The sequence below is a fragment of the Aphis gossypii genome, chromosome X (genome assembly GCF_020184175.1).
Source record: "Aphis gossypii isolate Hap1 chromosome X, ASM2018417v2, whole genome shotgun sequence".
In the NCBI taxonomy this organism is placed as follows: Eukaryota; Metazoa; Arthropoda; class Insecta; order Hemiptera; family Aphididae; genus Aphis; species Aphis gossypii.
In genome coordinates this window covers 53,646,213-53,662,999 of record NC_065533.1, presented here as the reverse complement: position 1 = coordinate 53,662,999, position 16,787 = coordinate 53,646,213, and the positions used below count along the sequence as shown (strand labels likewise).

Genomic DNA, 16,787 nt, shown 5'->3' with positions numbered 1-16,787 from the left:
CTGAAAATCAGACGTGGAATCCAAATATATATTTTTTTTTGTCTGCACACCCTCTTTTTGTACCCACGACCTAAGGGTATATAAAACATAAATATGTATATATACTATGACTGTGTGTGTGGGTGTGTATGTGAACCATTGTGTTTATATCGACCAGCGTTGGCAGCTGCTGCCTACATATTAGTGCAGGAGAAAAAATAACTGCGTCTGCGTACTGCGTAGCGGGTATAGTATGTTACAGGGGTCGGAAACCTGTGGCTCCTCGGCGTGAAATCTGTGATTTGTTGGAAAGTACATAAAAATGACGAAATTGTGTTATATTGTTTTTTTATCTAAACTAATATTAACTGAACTAGTGTGAATCGTTGAATAAAATACTGTGTTGAACATAATCATTGTCGGACATAATTTGTTCTTCGTAGTAGGTACGTTAAAATTAAATGCCAAAAATGAGTTAAAAATTCAACTATTACATTATTCCTGTAAGATATTATATTATATAGTATGCGACGTATATAACCGAATAGCAGACAACACTACACTGTCGCCGATAACACGCATTACGTCATATTATAATAGAAATTTAATATTAACAACAAATATTTTATCGATGTATTACAATTCTCAATTTTGGTGTTTTTGTGAATCTTCGAATTTCGTTACCGTTTTTCATAATACTGTACGCGTATACCGATACCGGATCGTATACCGATGTCGTCGTATTCAAGCGGCCTTTACGCGAAAACCGCGCTATCACTTTTCTTATCAATCGCCAGTCGACGACGGACGACGCCGACAACCGCGTCTGGAACGGTCGACCAGGCGGTACGGCTGTACCGCGAACCCATGGGTAAATGATATTATATGGGTCAAATCCATAGTTAAATGTCTATTAGAAGGGCCAACAACTTTTGGTGTTTTGGTCCATGTATTATTTTTCATAATTTGACTCCAATGAGAAACTTATAAAACTTATTGAAGAGATCTATCTCTATAGGTACTCTCCAAACCCCTTAGGCAGAATAGCAAGGCTGCAAGAGCTTTAATAATTTAAAATTTACCTTTGGTTGGTTGAAAAAATTATTTTTATATCATAATAACAATCAAAAATAATATTTAAGCAATGTTAAAAATTCATTTCATGTATACAATATTTATGTAAATACTAAACAACTGCACACAAACATCTAAATCAGATTTTTTTTTTTGGATAGTTAAATCTAAATTAACAAAACAATCATTTCTCATTCGATTGCTAGTATAATTTTTCAATCGTCTATGACCAGAAAAATTTATTTTATACAATGCATTGGAATCTGCAATAGTTTTTATAATTGTTAGTTTATAAGTTTCATTGGACACAAGCTTGTACTTTCAGATAGATCAAATGATTTCATTAGAGTTTTTACTTTAAAATTTTTATGGTTTTAAAAAATTTTAACAGTTGGTAATTTTTTTACTTTTAACCATAAATTATCTATATTAAGGTTAGTGAATAACTATAGATTTCAATTATTTAGAACTTAAAAACGGTTCACTTTGAGGGTGTAAATGAGATATTAATGCAACAAACCATAATTATCTGTAAAAACATTTTCTAGTTCTTTAATTTATTAAATAATCGAATACAGATATGATTACAATATGTAGTCTTAATTTTCTAATCATTTATTTATGTGATTTGATTAATTTCAAAAGAGCTCAGTATTTGGCACTAATCCTTATTTAATACTATGTATAATATATGAATAGTCAATAGATCCTAATTTAACTTAAATTTAATGTTTTTTATAAATATAAAATATAATATAGGTAGTAATAATATATCTATCTAATATAAGTTTTATAATAAATATTACACACTTGAATAATAAATAAGTTAATTAAAAATATTTTTAAAAAAATTGTATGTAAAATAATTGAATTCAAATAAATTTAAAAAAACATAAACACATATCTACAAATAATTTAAGAGGCTTAAGTCATTTTAAAAATGTTTAAAATAAAGAAATAGTGTTCTATCACACAGAAGTAATAAATTTATATTTCAAAAAAATCTCTATTAGGTATATTTTAGAAAATATACTTGGCCCATTCATTTAACTGACTTCAACCACCTTAAAAAGCCTTTGGCTTTTTTTAATCACAAAAAAAAAAATGAATAATACACAAGTTAAATTAAAACTTAAGATACTTAAAAAAATAAGTTATATAAAATGATTCATTAATACATAAAACACAAATTATTTACCTAAAAACAATAAGGTATTTCTAGTCAGACATACAATAATGACGATACTTAATAATTAGTAATAATAAATATTTATTTTACATTATGAAACTCTACATTATAAAACTTAACTAAGTGTTATTGTTATTATTTTATGCATTGCTTATTATTAAAAATGTGTCATTTTATTGGTAGACACAAGTCACAAAAATAAAAAAATAAAAATGTGTTATGTAAAGCTTATAAGTATATTTTAATAAAAGAATAGACATCTTCTCTACAAACAAGGCACTCACTTGTTTCTTCTGCACATTTAACACAGGTATAGACATGTCTACAAGGTAAAAATACTGTTGACATTTCTTCTTTAAGACAAACTTTGCAAAGCTTTGGGTTCAATTCATCGCCTGAAGACATTTTTGAACTGCACGGTTTTAGTTTGAGGTTTTCATCATTTTTTTTATTCAAACATAAATGTATTCTAATTAATCTTGAGCATGACATTCTACACATGGAGCAATAATTAAACGATAAAGCACATTCAATGCAGGCAATAGCATGACCGCAAGGGACAATAGCAACTTCGATTACTTCCTTATAGCAAATTTTGCATAACATATTATCTGGTAATAAATTTGGTGCTAGCTTTTGAAAAAGATGCTCCTCAATTTTATCAGATAATATTTTGGTGATTTTTATCTCCTTAAAATGCCTAAAAAAAAAAAAGTAATAATAATATATATGTATTAAACATTGTGATGAATAAGTCGTGGCATCTGGTATAATTAATAATACATACTAGGTGCGATCAAAAAGTAAGTTGCATCGGGCCTTGTATCTGTATTGGTAAGTAAATATTTTTTTAAATTTGGTTTAAGTTAAAGTTTGCTTGAATGCAAGCACACAATTTCACAACGGAAAAAAAGCGAAAAATGCAACTTACTTTTTGAATTTACATTTAAGTATGTAAAACAATCACCCAACAAATAATGTTCTAAACCTAAATTCAAATTATACAGTAGTTAGATAAGCAAATACTACCAATTCAAATTTTAAATCCTCTTTACTATATATGTTCAACAATCTATGCAGTTCCAACTAATCTACAGATTTAAAATGCCTCACACTTTATCCTGTCAACCCACAACACAGCGTAGTATAATTATATATTATTAACAAAATAAAATCATTTAAAATTTCCAAATTTTAATTATTAATGTTGTAGTAATATAGTATAGAAATAAAATATAATTATACTTTTTAATATCATAAAATAAATTATAAATTCTATTTGTTAGAATTATTAAACAAATAACAAAAAAATAATTAATATAAATTAAAAAATGCATTTTTTATTAAATTGGTTGTTTTTATTCAACGAAACGTACTTTTTTGTTGATTGTATACTCATTTCAGATTTAAGTGTGAGTGTATTTTTTTTTGCAGCAATCAACTTGAATAATTTCTAGAAATAAAATACAAGTCAAATTTCAAATATTGTTCTAATGTAGTAGAATTATTAAATTACCAGTTGATTGGATTTTATTTCATCGCTTTTCACGTCATTCGCCCTGTCGCAAAAGCTTTTGCCTTTCTTTAAAAACAAATAATTACAAGTTTTCGACATTTCGGCATGTACTTCCCATGGTTCAAAGTCTCCATTACATTTAATGATAGTAACACCACAATAAAAACAAGTCAAACTATCAGTATAACCATTGCCTAAGAACATAATAAAATATTAAAATGAACGATATAATATTATCAATATTATTATCATTTTACCTGAATAAAAAAATCCAGCTTTGCATACAGCATTAATATCTAGTTGCAATGATATCACACATCTATTAAATGATTTGAGGCGGGCATTCAAGGCAACCATTGATTCATAAAATAAAGGATTTACGAATAGCACAATACCCTCAGTATGTAACTTATCTTCTATCGTTTTTACTCCCAAACTGGTTAAGCCATAGGGACCAGATGGATTGTTAAATTTTCCTAAAATATGATTAAATTATATAATTATTTCAAGCAATCTGCAAAAGTGAAAAATTATCATTTATTTATCAAACCCAAGTCATTTAAATTGTAATAATAATAGAATATCCTTCAAATTTTACTTTATAATAATTATTATTAAAATTCAAAAAAGTCTGTAATAACAATTTGATAATATTATTAATTAAAATTTAAAGTTGATTCTGATGCTAATATACAATTTATAATGATATTGAAATTTGTGGAGTTAATTTCAAAAAACCATTTAATTAATATATGAGTTGTCGTTATATAATGATTTTTCGGTTATAGTTATGTTATTAAAAACACATAATATTTACTTCAAAATCTATTATGTTAATTCAATACAAAATTATAAAAATATTAAATATATGTGATACTTACTTTTGTATGAAATCACAAATGGACATTGTGAACTGTGATTCATATGTTCACCCATTGGAGTATCATTTTTTTCCCATTTATCAAATTCTTCCAAGCACGTAAAACACTTTACCTTATCTCCAACACCCGTGTAAACAAAACCAGCTTTGGCCATATCACGAGGTTTTAAAAAGGTAACAGGCCAGTCTTGAAACGTATTCATACGACCTCTATTTGTCATCATCTATAAAGAAAAATAAGAATTAATTACAAAAATATTAAATTTATTTGATATTTACTTACAGACTCTCGAAGAAATCCACATCTATTAGTAGCGATACTAAAATGTATACATAATGGATTATCACCATTTCGCCATGTAGAAAGTCTTATTTTGCAAGTACTACATCTCACTAGATGTTTAACGCCTAAGTAAGCAAAACCAGCTTGGGCCATTTCAAAGGGTGATATAAAAGTTAGACTCCAATTTTCATTAAAGGTTTTCAAACGACTTTCAAAATCCATATTAATATTCATGTCAATATCCATCTGCAAAGAAAAACACACATATCACTTAATTTGCATTAAATAAATAAAAACATCCTTTTCATACTCAATATAATAAACCTAAATGGGGGTATAAGTACTATAAGAAAAATACACAAAAATATAAATATTTTATAAATTAGATTTAACTTAAGTTATAGGAATTCTATAAAATATTGACTACCTATTAACTATTTAAATAAGCACATAACTACATAATTTGATATCTTATTATTTCTTATTATAAGATATCCGTAGCGTAATATGTTAATGATCCTTATAATATTTAAACTTTATATTATTTATTAGTTTATAAAATTACAATAATATATAAGTTTAGATTAAACAAAAACATGATTAAAAATAGATAATTGGTAGTATAAATATATAACTAATCAATCATAAAAAAGTTTATGTAAGTGACAAACACTGCGTAAAATGAAACATACATAAAAAAAATACGATGACCAAATATTATTAAAAATTGACTGTGACAGTTGTCGCTCGAAAAGCAGACTAAACGATCGGAGAACATAATTGAAATCTTTTATGATTTTAAAGACAAATAAAAGAAGAACTTCATACCCTGAATTCGGTGCTAGCGGTTTTGTGTTTGGATTCACAAAATACGTCGTTGACGGACAAATAAAAAGTGTTGAAAACAAGCACGACTATTCGGGGCACCGAAAAAAAGGTGACTGCAACTTCTGAAACGTCAAATATCACAAACTCATTAACACTAACCGGACTCGATAACTCACACACACATTGCTGATGAGTGATAAATGTAGTAAAGTTTTTGGAATTTTATACTGATGATATACTTACTATTGGTTTACAAAAATGTAGCTTTTTATGAGCACGTCTCCTCCGTAACTGACTAATGTTGTAGCTAACTAATTTCGAGTGATCGATTTTTATGTAAAAATAATGTAATCCAATAAACAGTACCAGGAGAACTACGTTAAAGGCGAATTAAAGTAATGAAATATATTTGAACAGGGCGTGCCGGCTTGGATATAAGCAAAAGCAAAACTCACTACACAGTCATGCGCATCGAGAAGTATATAGTATACTATATATATGGTGATGAGTCATGCCTATAATATTACGATCAATAAAACGTCGCAAATTAAGCTAAGGACTGGGCGGAGGAAAATAATAATATACTCATTGATTATTCCAGTCGATATGACTGAGCTCTAGTGACATTGACAAGAACTCTTGAAGTATAGGTTTTTGGTAACATTTAAATGTATTAATTTGTTATATATTTTCATAATTCTTAATAACAATTTTTATGAAAAATATATAGTAGGTATATACCTACTGTAGTAGTGCTGACATGCTGTGTAAAATTATAATAAAATTACATTCAGCAACGCAAAGTAAATTATAAACCATTAAATTTTATTTAAAGTGGCTATTTTTGTGTGTACTATGACACATTTTGTGCACTACGAAATTACTAATGTGCACCGCTGTAAAGATTGTAACATACTTATTTATAAACATAATAATATGCAACTGTAGGTACATATTATATACTTACATATATTATATATTTTATAGTATACTTACATATATGTATAAAGGTGTATATATGTATTTATGTGTATCGTAAAGCAAAACATGTAAAATATACTATGATGAATGTGCATTAAGCCCTTTCATTTTCTAATTGAATGGCAAAAGATTAAAATATGTGTGTTGAATACTTAAATATTTATTAGCAGAACAAAAGTTGTTATAGTATAAATACACTTAATACATAATAAAAAAATTGTTAAATACACATAATATTGTGATAAAAAAATTGTTTTTCAATTTTTAAAAATCTTATACAAACATATAATTAAAGAAATTACATTATATTCAGAGTCCATTTATATCTTATTTGAATGAAATTTGTTTTAAAAGTTTGGTTTGATTACTTAAATATTTATTAGCAATATAAAAGTGGTTATAGTATAAATACACTTAATACATAATAAAAAAATTGTTTTACAATTTTTAAAAATCTTATACAAACACATAATTAAAGAAATTACATTATATTAAGAGTCCATTTATATCTTATTTGAATGAATTTTGTTTTAAAAGTTTGGTTTGATTACTTAAATATTTATTAGCAATATAAAAGTGGTTATAGTATAAATACACTTAAACATAATGAAAAAATTGTTTTTCAATTTTTAAAAATTTTATACAAACATATAATTAAAGAAATTACATTATATTAAGAGTCCATTTATGTCTTATTTGAATAGCAAATGATTTAAATATGTGGGTTGAATACTTAAATATTTATTAGCAAAATAAAAGTTGTTTAAGTATAAATACACATAATATTGTGATAAAAAAATTGTTTTTCAATTTTTAAAAATCTTATACAAACATATAATTAAAGAAATTACATTATATTAAGAGTCCATTTATATCTTATTTGAATGAAATTTGTTTTAAAAGTTTGTTTTGAATACTTAAATATTTATTAGCAGAACAAAAGTTGTTATAGTATAAATACACTTAATACATAATAAAAAAAATTGTTTTTCAATTTTTAAAAATTTTATATAAACATATAATTTAAGCAGCTATATTATATTTAGTGTCCATTTATATCTTATTTGAATAGCAAAAGATTTAAATATGTGGGTTGAATACTTAAATATTTATTAGCAAAATAAAAGTTGTTATAGTATAAATACACTTAATACATAATGAAAAAATTGTTTTTCAATTTTTAAAAATTTTATATAAACATATAATTAAAGAAATTACATTATATTAAGAGTCCATTTATGTCTTATTTGAATAGCAAATGATTTAAATATGTGGGTTGAATACTTAAATATTTATTAGCAAAATAAAAGTTGTTTAAGTATAAATACACATAATATTGTGATAAAAAAATTGTTTTTCAATTTTTAAAAATCTTATACAAACATATAATTAAAGAAATTACATTATATTAAGAGTCCATTTATGTCTTATTTGAATAGCAAAAGATTTAAATATGTGGGTTGAATACTTAAATATTTATTAGCAAAATAAAAGTTGTTATAGTATAAATACACTTAATACATAATAAAAAAATTGTTTTTCCATTTTTAAAAATTTTATATAAACATATAATTTAAGCAGCTATATTATATTTAGTGTCCATTTATATCTTATTTGAATGAAATTTGTTTTAAAAGTTTGGTTTGAATATTTAAATATTTATTTGCATAATAAAAGTTGTTTAAGTATAAATACACATAATATTGTGATAAAAAAATTGTTTTTCAATTTTTAAAAATCTTATACAAACATATAATTAAAGAAGTTACATTTTATTAAGAGTCCATTTATATCTTATTTGAATAGCAAAAGATTTAAATATGTGGGTTGAATACTTAAATATTTATTAGCAAAATAAAAGTTGTTATAGTATAAATACACTTAATACATAATAAAAAAATTGTTTTTCCATTTTTAAAAATTTTATATAAACATATAATTTAAGCAGCTATATTATATTTAGTGTCCATTTATATCTTATTTGATTGAAATTTGTTTTAAAAGTTTGTTTTGAATACTTAAATATTTATTAGCAGAACAAAAGTTGTTATAGTATAAATACACTTAATACATAATAAAAAAATTGTTTTTCAATTTTTAAAAATCTTATACAAACATATAATTAAAGAAGTTACATTTTATTAAGAGTCCATTTATATCTTATTTGATTGAAATTTGTTTTAAAAGTTTGTTTTGAATACTTAAATGTTTATTAGCAGAACAAAAGTTGTTATAGTATAAATACACTTAATACATAATAAAAAAATTGTTTTTCAATTTTTAAAAATCTTATACAAACATATAATTAAAGAAGTTACATTTTATTAAGAGTCCATTTACATCTTATTTGAATTGCAAAAGATTTAAATATGTGGGTTGAATACTTAAATATTTATTTGCATAATAAAAGTTGTTTAAGTATAAATACTCATAATATTGTGATAAAAAAATTGTTTTTCAATTTTTAAAAATTTTATATAAACATATAATTTAAGCAGCTATATTATATTTAGTGTCCATTTATATCTTATTTGAATAGCAAAAGGTTTAAATATGTGGGTTGAATACTTAAATATTTATTTGCATAATAAAAGTTGTTTAAGTATAAATACACATAATATTGTGATAAAAAAATTGTTTTTCAATTTTTAAAAATTTTATATAAACATATAATTTAAGCAGATATATTATATTTAGTGTCCATTTATATCTTATTTGAATAGCAAAAGATTTAAATATGTGGGTTGAATACTTAAATATTTATTAGCAAAATAAAAGTTGTTTAAGTATAAATACATATAATATTGTGATAAAAAAATTGTTTTTCAATTTTTAAAAATTTTATATAAACATATAATTTAAGCAGATATATTATATTTAGTGTCCATTTATATCTTATTTGAATAGCAAAAGATTTAAATATGTGGGTTGAATACTTAAATATTTATTAGCAGAACAAAAGTTGTTATAGTATAAATACACTTAATACATAATAAAAAAATTGTTTTACAATTTTTAAAAATCTTATACAAACATATAATTAAAGAAATTACATTATATTAAGAGTCCATTTATATCTTATTTGAATGAAATTTGTTTTAAAATTTGTTTTGAATACTTAAATATTTATTAGCAGAACAAAAGTTGTTATAGTATAAATACACTTAATACATAATAAAAAAATGTTTTTCAATTTTAAAAATCTTATACAAACATATAATTAAAGAAATTACATTATATTAAGAGTCCATTTATATCTTATTTGAATGAAATTTGTTTTAAAAGTTTGTTTTGAATACTTAAATATTTATTAGCAGAACAAAAGTTGTTATAGTATAAATACACTTAATACATAATAAAAAAATTGTTTTTCAATTTTTAAAAATCTTATACAAACATATAATTAAAGAAATTACATTATATTAAGAGTCCATTTATATCTTATTTGAATGAAATTTGTTTTAAAAGTTTGTTTTGAATACTTAAATATTTATTAGCAGAACAAAAGTTGTTATAGTATAAATACACTTAATACATAATAAAAAAATTGTTTTTCAATTTTTAAAAATCTTATACAAACATATAATTAAAGAAGTTACATTTTATTAAGAGTCCATTTATATCTTATTTGAATAGCAAAAGATTTAAATATGTGGGTTGAATACTTAAATATTTATTAGCAGAACAAAAGTTGTTATAGTATAAATACACTTAATACATAATAAAAAAATTGTTTTACAATTTTTAAAAATCTTATACAAACATATAATTAAAGAAATTACATTATATTAAGAGTCCATTTATATCTTATTTGAATGAAATTTGTTTTAAAAGTTTGTTTTGAATACTTAAATATTTATTAGCAGAACAAAAGTTGTTATAGTATAAATACACTTAATACATAATAAAAAAATTGTTTTTCAATTTTTAAAAAATTTATATAAACATATAATTTAAGCAGCTATATTATATTTAGTGTCCATTTATATCTTATTTGAATAGCAAAAGATTTAAATATGTGGGTTGAATACTTAAATATTTATTAGCAGAACAAAAGTTGTTATAGTATAAATACACTTAATACATAATAAAAAAATTGTTTTTCAATTTTTAAAAATTTTATATAAACATATAATTAATGCAGCTATATTATATTCAGTGTTCATTTATATCTTATTTAAATGTTAAAAGACCTAAATGGGTGTGATGGATACTTAGTCTTTCATTAGCATAATACAAATTATAACAGTATAATTACACAATATTTTAATGAATTATGAAGATTTTCAATTTTTAACGATTCATATCATCATATTAAGTATGAGGTCATATCATCCTTCATCTCCATTATATTGTGATTCAAATGGCTATTGCTTCAATTGTTTGTGATGAAAACTTTGTTATACAGTGAAAGCTAAACAAAAATTGAATAGAATTAATACATGATATTGATTTTAATTATGATACATCAAATTTTAAAAATCTCATAAAAACTAATTTTTTATTATGTAATATTATGTTCATAATCCATTTATGTCTTATTTGAATGCAATAGATTTAAATGTGTGGGTTGAATACTTAAATATCAATTAGCAAAAAAAAAGTTGTCACATAATACTAACACATCATTATGATTAATTATAAGGATTTTCAATTGTTAAACGATTCATATTAAAAAATTAAGCAGAGGTAATATCATCCCTCATCTGCATTATATTGTGATTTAAATAGCTATTACTTCAATTGTTTGAGATTAGTTCTGTGCTATATTAAGAAAAATCAGAAGATTGATATTGTGAATGTTCTTAGTTATTTATTAGTATAAATTTTTTTTTCAATTTTTAAATTCCTGTATAAATTTAGTATCTATTAAGTTATATCATAGTTAGGAATAATTTTATTTCAAAATTATAGAAAATAGTCTTAATCGTTTGAGATCAATATTGAATGATTTATTAAAGAAACCTGATTAATATTGTGAAAATTCTATCACAGTTTTGTATGATATAAAGAGAGGTTTTTTGACTATAGCAAAATCTAATAGGGCAATAAAATGGTTTAGGTTAATCTTACGGATTATGTATCCAAAAATAAAATAATATACTGCTTATAGGCTCAATTTCGTTTTCCACCATATTGGGATTCTTTGTCTTATGGCTTTCGTTAATGTTAATATGCACTGCTTGATGTATATTTTCCTTGATTACTACTTTACTGCTGTTTGGATTATCCTGAAATATACACTTGTTTCTCTTTACTATTAAAACACAATATGATTAATTTGTGTTTACACAGCCTCTTTAGTTAATCTAATAGGTAATAGAATTGTTAAATTATTAACAGTCTAGTACCTAATTTTTTATTTAGTTACGCTGTCCTTTATTTTTTTGATTCATACTTGCGTGAAAAACATGCAGCTGTAGTGGCTATTGTGGTAATTGCTGGGTGTCTCTGTAAAATGTAAATGGTGTTGGTATTTATCAAGCCGGTCCGAGGTTTTCGAGATGTTGCTACATGCTCCAATAGTCCGATATCTTGTTACGGAATCAATTCACGTAAGTATTAAATACACCTCTAAAAATACAGAATTATATCACCTATTGAAGAAATAATACATAATGAGTTAGGATAAGTCACGGTGCCATACCCGTCGGCGTATCGCGTTTACTTTAAGGGAAATGTACTACAGGCAACAGGACTAATCAACGACGGCGAAAGAATAATATTATTTAATATTTATCAGAAACACGGTTATCTACTCGTGAACATAATCGTGATCAGAAATAAGCAAAACAATGAAAATACACTTTAATATTATATTCTTATTTCTTACCATTTATTTATTTGACAACAATCATTCACCATTCGTGGTTGCTCATACGTTGTGCGACTGGCGAATGTCGAAGAAATAACGTTTTGAATTGTAGTGTAGGCGATCAGGTACTGTTTCAAGAATCTTAGAATATAATTTTTTGTTTTTTATTGTGTATTTAATATTAGTGTTCACTTTTAGTGTCGGTTTTTTTATTTAAAATAATAATTTATATCCATTATTTTCATTATCAGTTACCAGTTTATCACTATATCGTATTGTTATCTCCGAATATTATATTCATCTATACCAGCTGGTTTCAAGGTGTTCTACACAAAAGGAGCGTAACACAGATATAGATAATATTTAAATTATTATCTATTTCTGTGAAGCGTAATGCGCATTGCGCGGTCATAATCGTGAGTTTGTTTATGCGTGATTCACAACTCATGTCTGTTGAGTGATGGTTATTATTTTTATTTTGTATTCCTGCAGCTAGGTAAGTAACAAAAAATTATACGTTATATATGTGCATAAGGTTCTCATTAAATCTATGATTACGAGCGAATTTATTCTTTGCTTGTCGGAAAACTAATTCGTGAGTGAGCTAGATGGTAGGTAGTGACTAGTCCAAAAATATTCGAGGTACCTCCCTATTAAACTTGCTCGGTCGCAACTACGATTTATCACTAGGCATAGTAGAAATTTCACTCGTCGTAGTGTGCTTTCTTTCCATCACCAGTTGGTTGATATGAATTGATTGTTTAATTCAATTGTAATTGCAAATAGTTCATTTATTTTATTTGAATCAAGTATAATGTAGAAGCGTAATATGTGAAAAAACTTTGAACTCTGCGACTCAAGTACATCTGAATATGCCATGCTGAGGGTTTCCTTATATATGACATCCCAGGTCTCTGTTTCTTTAACATAAATCTGGTCTTTAATTTGGTCACGGCCTCCTTGTTGCGTACCTGGTAAGTTAGTGTTTCATAAATTCAACTGTGTGCACTAGTACGATTATAATTACTTATCATTATTGATGTTAAATAGATCAAATCCAGTTATTTGTACTTTACAGCTTAGTATTAATGATTCTGATTATATGATTGCACATATTAATTTGTATTAGTGAGTCCTAAGATTTTTAGTTATTGTGAAACAGTATACTTTTTAATAATTCTTAGAATTAGTAGTAGTTTGTAGTAATTTGGTAGCTTAATACATACACGTAAATAGTGACAAATTGGTTTATTGCTTTGAGTGAGTTTGAACAACGATTATATATAAATAAAACACATTTTCATGGTTGATTGATCTGCAATCTGGATACAAGATAGTGAGTATTTGTGATAAGTCACTCGTCTACCACATTATCAATAACATAAAACACATGATATTTACCATATTTTCATGTACTTACTGTCTGTTAGTCTGACCAACAGTCATACAATGTTATTTATCGACATATTATTGCTTGTAATATGCTAAAAATTAGCTAAAGATATACCTTTAATATGACTGTGAAGAATTCTGAACTATTTATTGTTTGATAGATTCATTTTGTTTACATGATAATTATTTCTTTCTTATTAAGACACATTTTCTGAGTAAAAATCAGTCTAAACCTTGGATTAAATTAAAATATTATCATTATAAAATATTGTTTCAGTTATCCAATTGATTTCTTACACATAACAAATAATTGCACTGTTCAAATATAAACTAAAATGAAAAATAATCAATTATGGTATGTATGAAAATTTTTTTATGAATGATAACAATTATGAGCCATTTGTGTCTAAATAATAATGTTATGATATAGATTTAAAACCAGACCAAAAGTTGCAGCAACATTAAGGATCAATTACACTCATTCAACAAGGTGAGATTTAAATTAACACATAGTTATAAATGTATTATATGCATAGTTTTGCTCTTTTATTTTAACAGAATATCATGGACAAGGAAACAATAATGAAGAAACCTAATAAAAAGTCAGATAAACTCAAGATTTTTAATGGCTTCAAATTTGGACTTAAAGCAGAAAAAATTATCACAGTTATCAAAATCAAAAGAAGTCTATATTTCTTAATCAAATGGGAAGATGTCGATAAAACAACACTTGTCATGGCTAAATATGCTTATGAAAATTGTCTATCACTCGCGTTGGAATATTATGCAGGAATTATAGAATGGGTTGATAAAAGTTAAGTATAATTACCAGTGATGGGAAAGAATGCGTTCATATTATGTGAACTTAACATGAATGAGTTCAATTTTCTAGAAATGAATTTGAACGTGATTATGATAGGTACTCCTTATCATTATCATGACTATTCATGATCATAATATGATTTAGTCCATGTTTAATGTCTTGAACTTGAACAAATTCATTTTTAAAAGAACTTTCCCATCCCTGATAATTACACTTGTTTTTATTAATAAAATTATATGTGTCGTAGAAGTATAGTAAAAGAATTTTTTAAAGAACATTTTATTAAATTGCATTTTTTTTATATAAAATAGCATTAAATTATTAATAGAAAATAAGTATACCTAGTTAAATGTTAAAAATAATATGAAATGTTTCATTTTTATTATTTGCCTGACTCGAAATAAGCATTTCACTAAATGTCTAGGTGGATAGTGAATTGCATAAAAATTGTATTCTTTGACTATATGCCTACGACACATACATATGTTTTTTATTTTTTTTAATATTACATCTTAACATTAAAATTAAAGTGCATGTTTTGAGAAAATAAAGTCTGATAACAAAAATAAAAATGTTGTATGAAAATAATATCTAATATCCTACTAGGGTACTTCAAATAAATTCTGAGAAACCATTCCATATCAAAAATTGATCTTATTATACCGCATTACATGTACCACTAGTGTGTGAATTTAATAGTTATTATTGCTAATGTTAAATTTTATTCTTAATCAATGGTAAAGGTTTCAATTGTGTAATATTGAATAATTTGTTAACGATTAAAAATTTAATAATTGTGCATTTTAACATAATAATGATTAGAAATTATAGTTTTTATATTTTTAAAAATTATCAAATAGCCATAGCATTACCATATTCACATGATAACTGCAGCTGTGAGTAAAAACTAATTTTTTTAAGTCTTAAAACTTGACTGGTTTTAGAGCAAAAACCTTGTATAAAAGTTTAAGAGGAGAGTTGAATATATTAACGTATAAGATAAGATTTTTGATAATTTAATTATTATTTCAATTATTCACAAATCAAAGAGTGAAAAAAAAAACATTTTTATGGATTTTGAAAATTAATTATCAAAAATCGAGTCTTCTAATTTTGTATAAATTTCAATAACAATCCCTTAAAAAACATATTAAATATGAAGTAATATCATCTCTCAACTCCATTATATTGTGATTCAAATGGCTATTGCTTCAATTGTTTGAGATGAAAACTCTGTTATACAGTGAAAGCTAAACAAAAATTGAATACGATTTATACATGATTATGATTTTAATTATGTAATTATTTGTAAAAATCTCATAAAAACTCATTTTTATTAAGTAGTATTATGTTCATACTCCATTTCTGTCTTATTCAAATGTGTGAGATGAATACCGAATTTATTGTTAGCAAAATAAAAGTTGTTACAGTAATCGGGATCGCGACTGTCTCGAACGCAATACGTTACGCGAGTACTTTACAGGACGAAGTGAAAAACGGTCGAAATCCGGTGGAAACCAGAAAATGTTCGTCATATATTCAATCATTTCAAACACGATTCGAAATAAAGTTTTGATAACAGTCGAAATAACGCTCATTGATAACCGAACAGCGCGCAGAAAATAGTCTGATAACGAATATGTGATAAGAATTACGAACAGTTCAAAACAAACCGTTATCACGGTTCACCCCATTTAAATTACATAAGCAAGAAATAATTTGAACTAGATATTCATTTTTAATAAATTTCTGTTCAATTCTTAGCCTAATGACCATTCATTATTTAAAATATACATGTTTTGACAAATTTTAATTCAAAAACCTTAAAAATTGGTGTATTTATTCGGGAGAAAATTGAATTTTATAAAAGTAAATATTGAAGCAGAACAATATTGTGTATAGATTACCAGCTACTACTACCACAGATTAATTAAATTATTTAATCTGTGCTACTACACTAAATAAAAGTTAAGTGTACCCAATTACAAAAATTAAATGTTTGTTTTTAGTATTAAAATTTTGTAAAT

At 24.6% G+C, this 16,787-nt stretch overlaps 1 protein-coding gene and 2 long non-coding RNA genes across 3 annotated transcripts; 1 reads left to right on the top strand and 2 right to left on the bottom strand.

The window, feature by feature from the left end:
- Positions 1-1,916: 1,916 nt before the first annotated feature.
- On the bottom strand, positions 1,917-6,690 carry LOC126552134 (putative inhibitor of apoptosis). Its single transcript, XM_050206720.1, has 8 exons — positions 5,993-6,690; positions 5,750-5,871; positions 4,922-5,167; positions 4,640-4,862; positions 4,016-4,234; positions 3,759-3,952; positions 3,619-3,695; positions 1,917-2,942 (listed from the first exon to the last, which is right to left on the bottom strand). The coding sequence occupies exons 3-8, from the start codon at positions 5,165-5,167 to the stop codon at positions 2,471-2,473; spliced, it is 1,431 nt and encodes a 476-aa protein (XP_050062677.1). The 5' UTR covers positions 5,750-5,871; positions 5,993-6,690; the 3' UTR covers positions 1,917-2,470.
- A 4,023-nt stretch (positions 6,691-10,713) lies between these two features.
- LOC114130950 (uncharacterized) lies at positions 10,714-12,796 on the bottom strand. Its single transcript, XR_007605711.1, has 3 exons — positions 12,564-12,796; positions 11,804-12,304; positions 10,714-11,144 (listed from the first exon to the last, which is right to left on the bottom strand). It is a non-coding gene; the product is annotated as an uncharacterized LOC114130950 (long non-coding RNA).
- A 100-nt stretch (positions 12,797-12,896) lies between these two features.
- Positions 12,897-14,765, top strand: LOC114130949 (uncharacterized). Its single transcript, XR_007606244.1, has 4 exons — positions 12,897-13,041; positions 14,215-14,292; positions 14,368-14,427; positions 14,496-14,765. It is a non-coding gene; the product is annotated as an uncharacterized LOC114130949 (long non-coding RNA).
- The last annotated feature ends 2,022 nt before the right edge of the window (positions 14,766-16,787 follow it).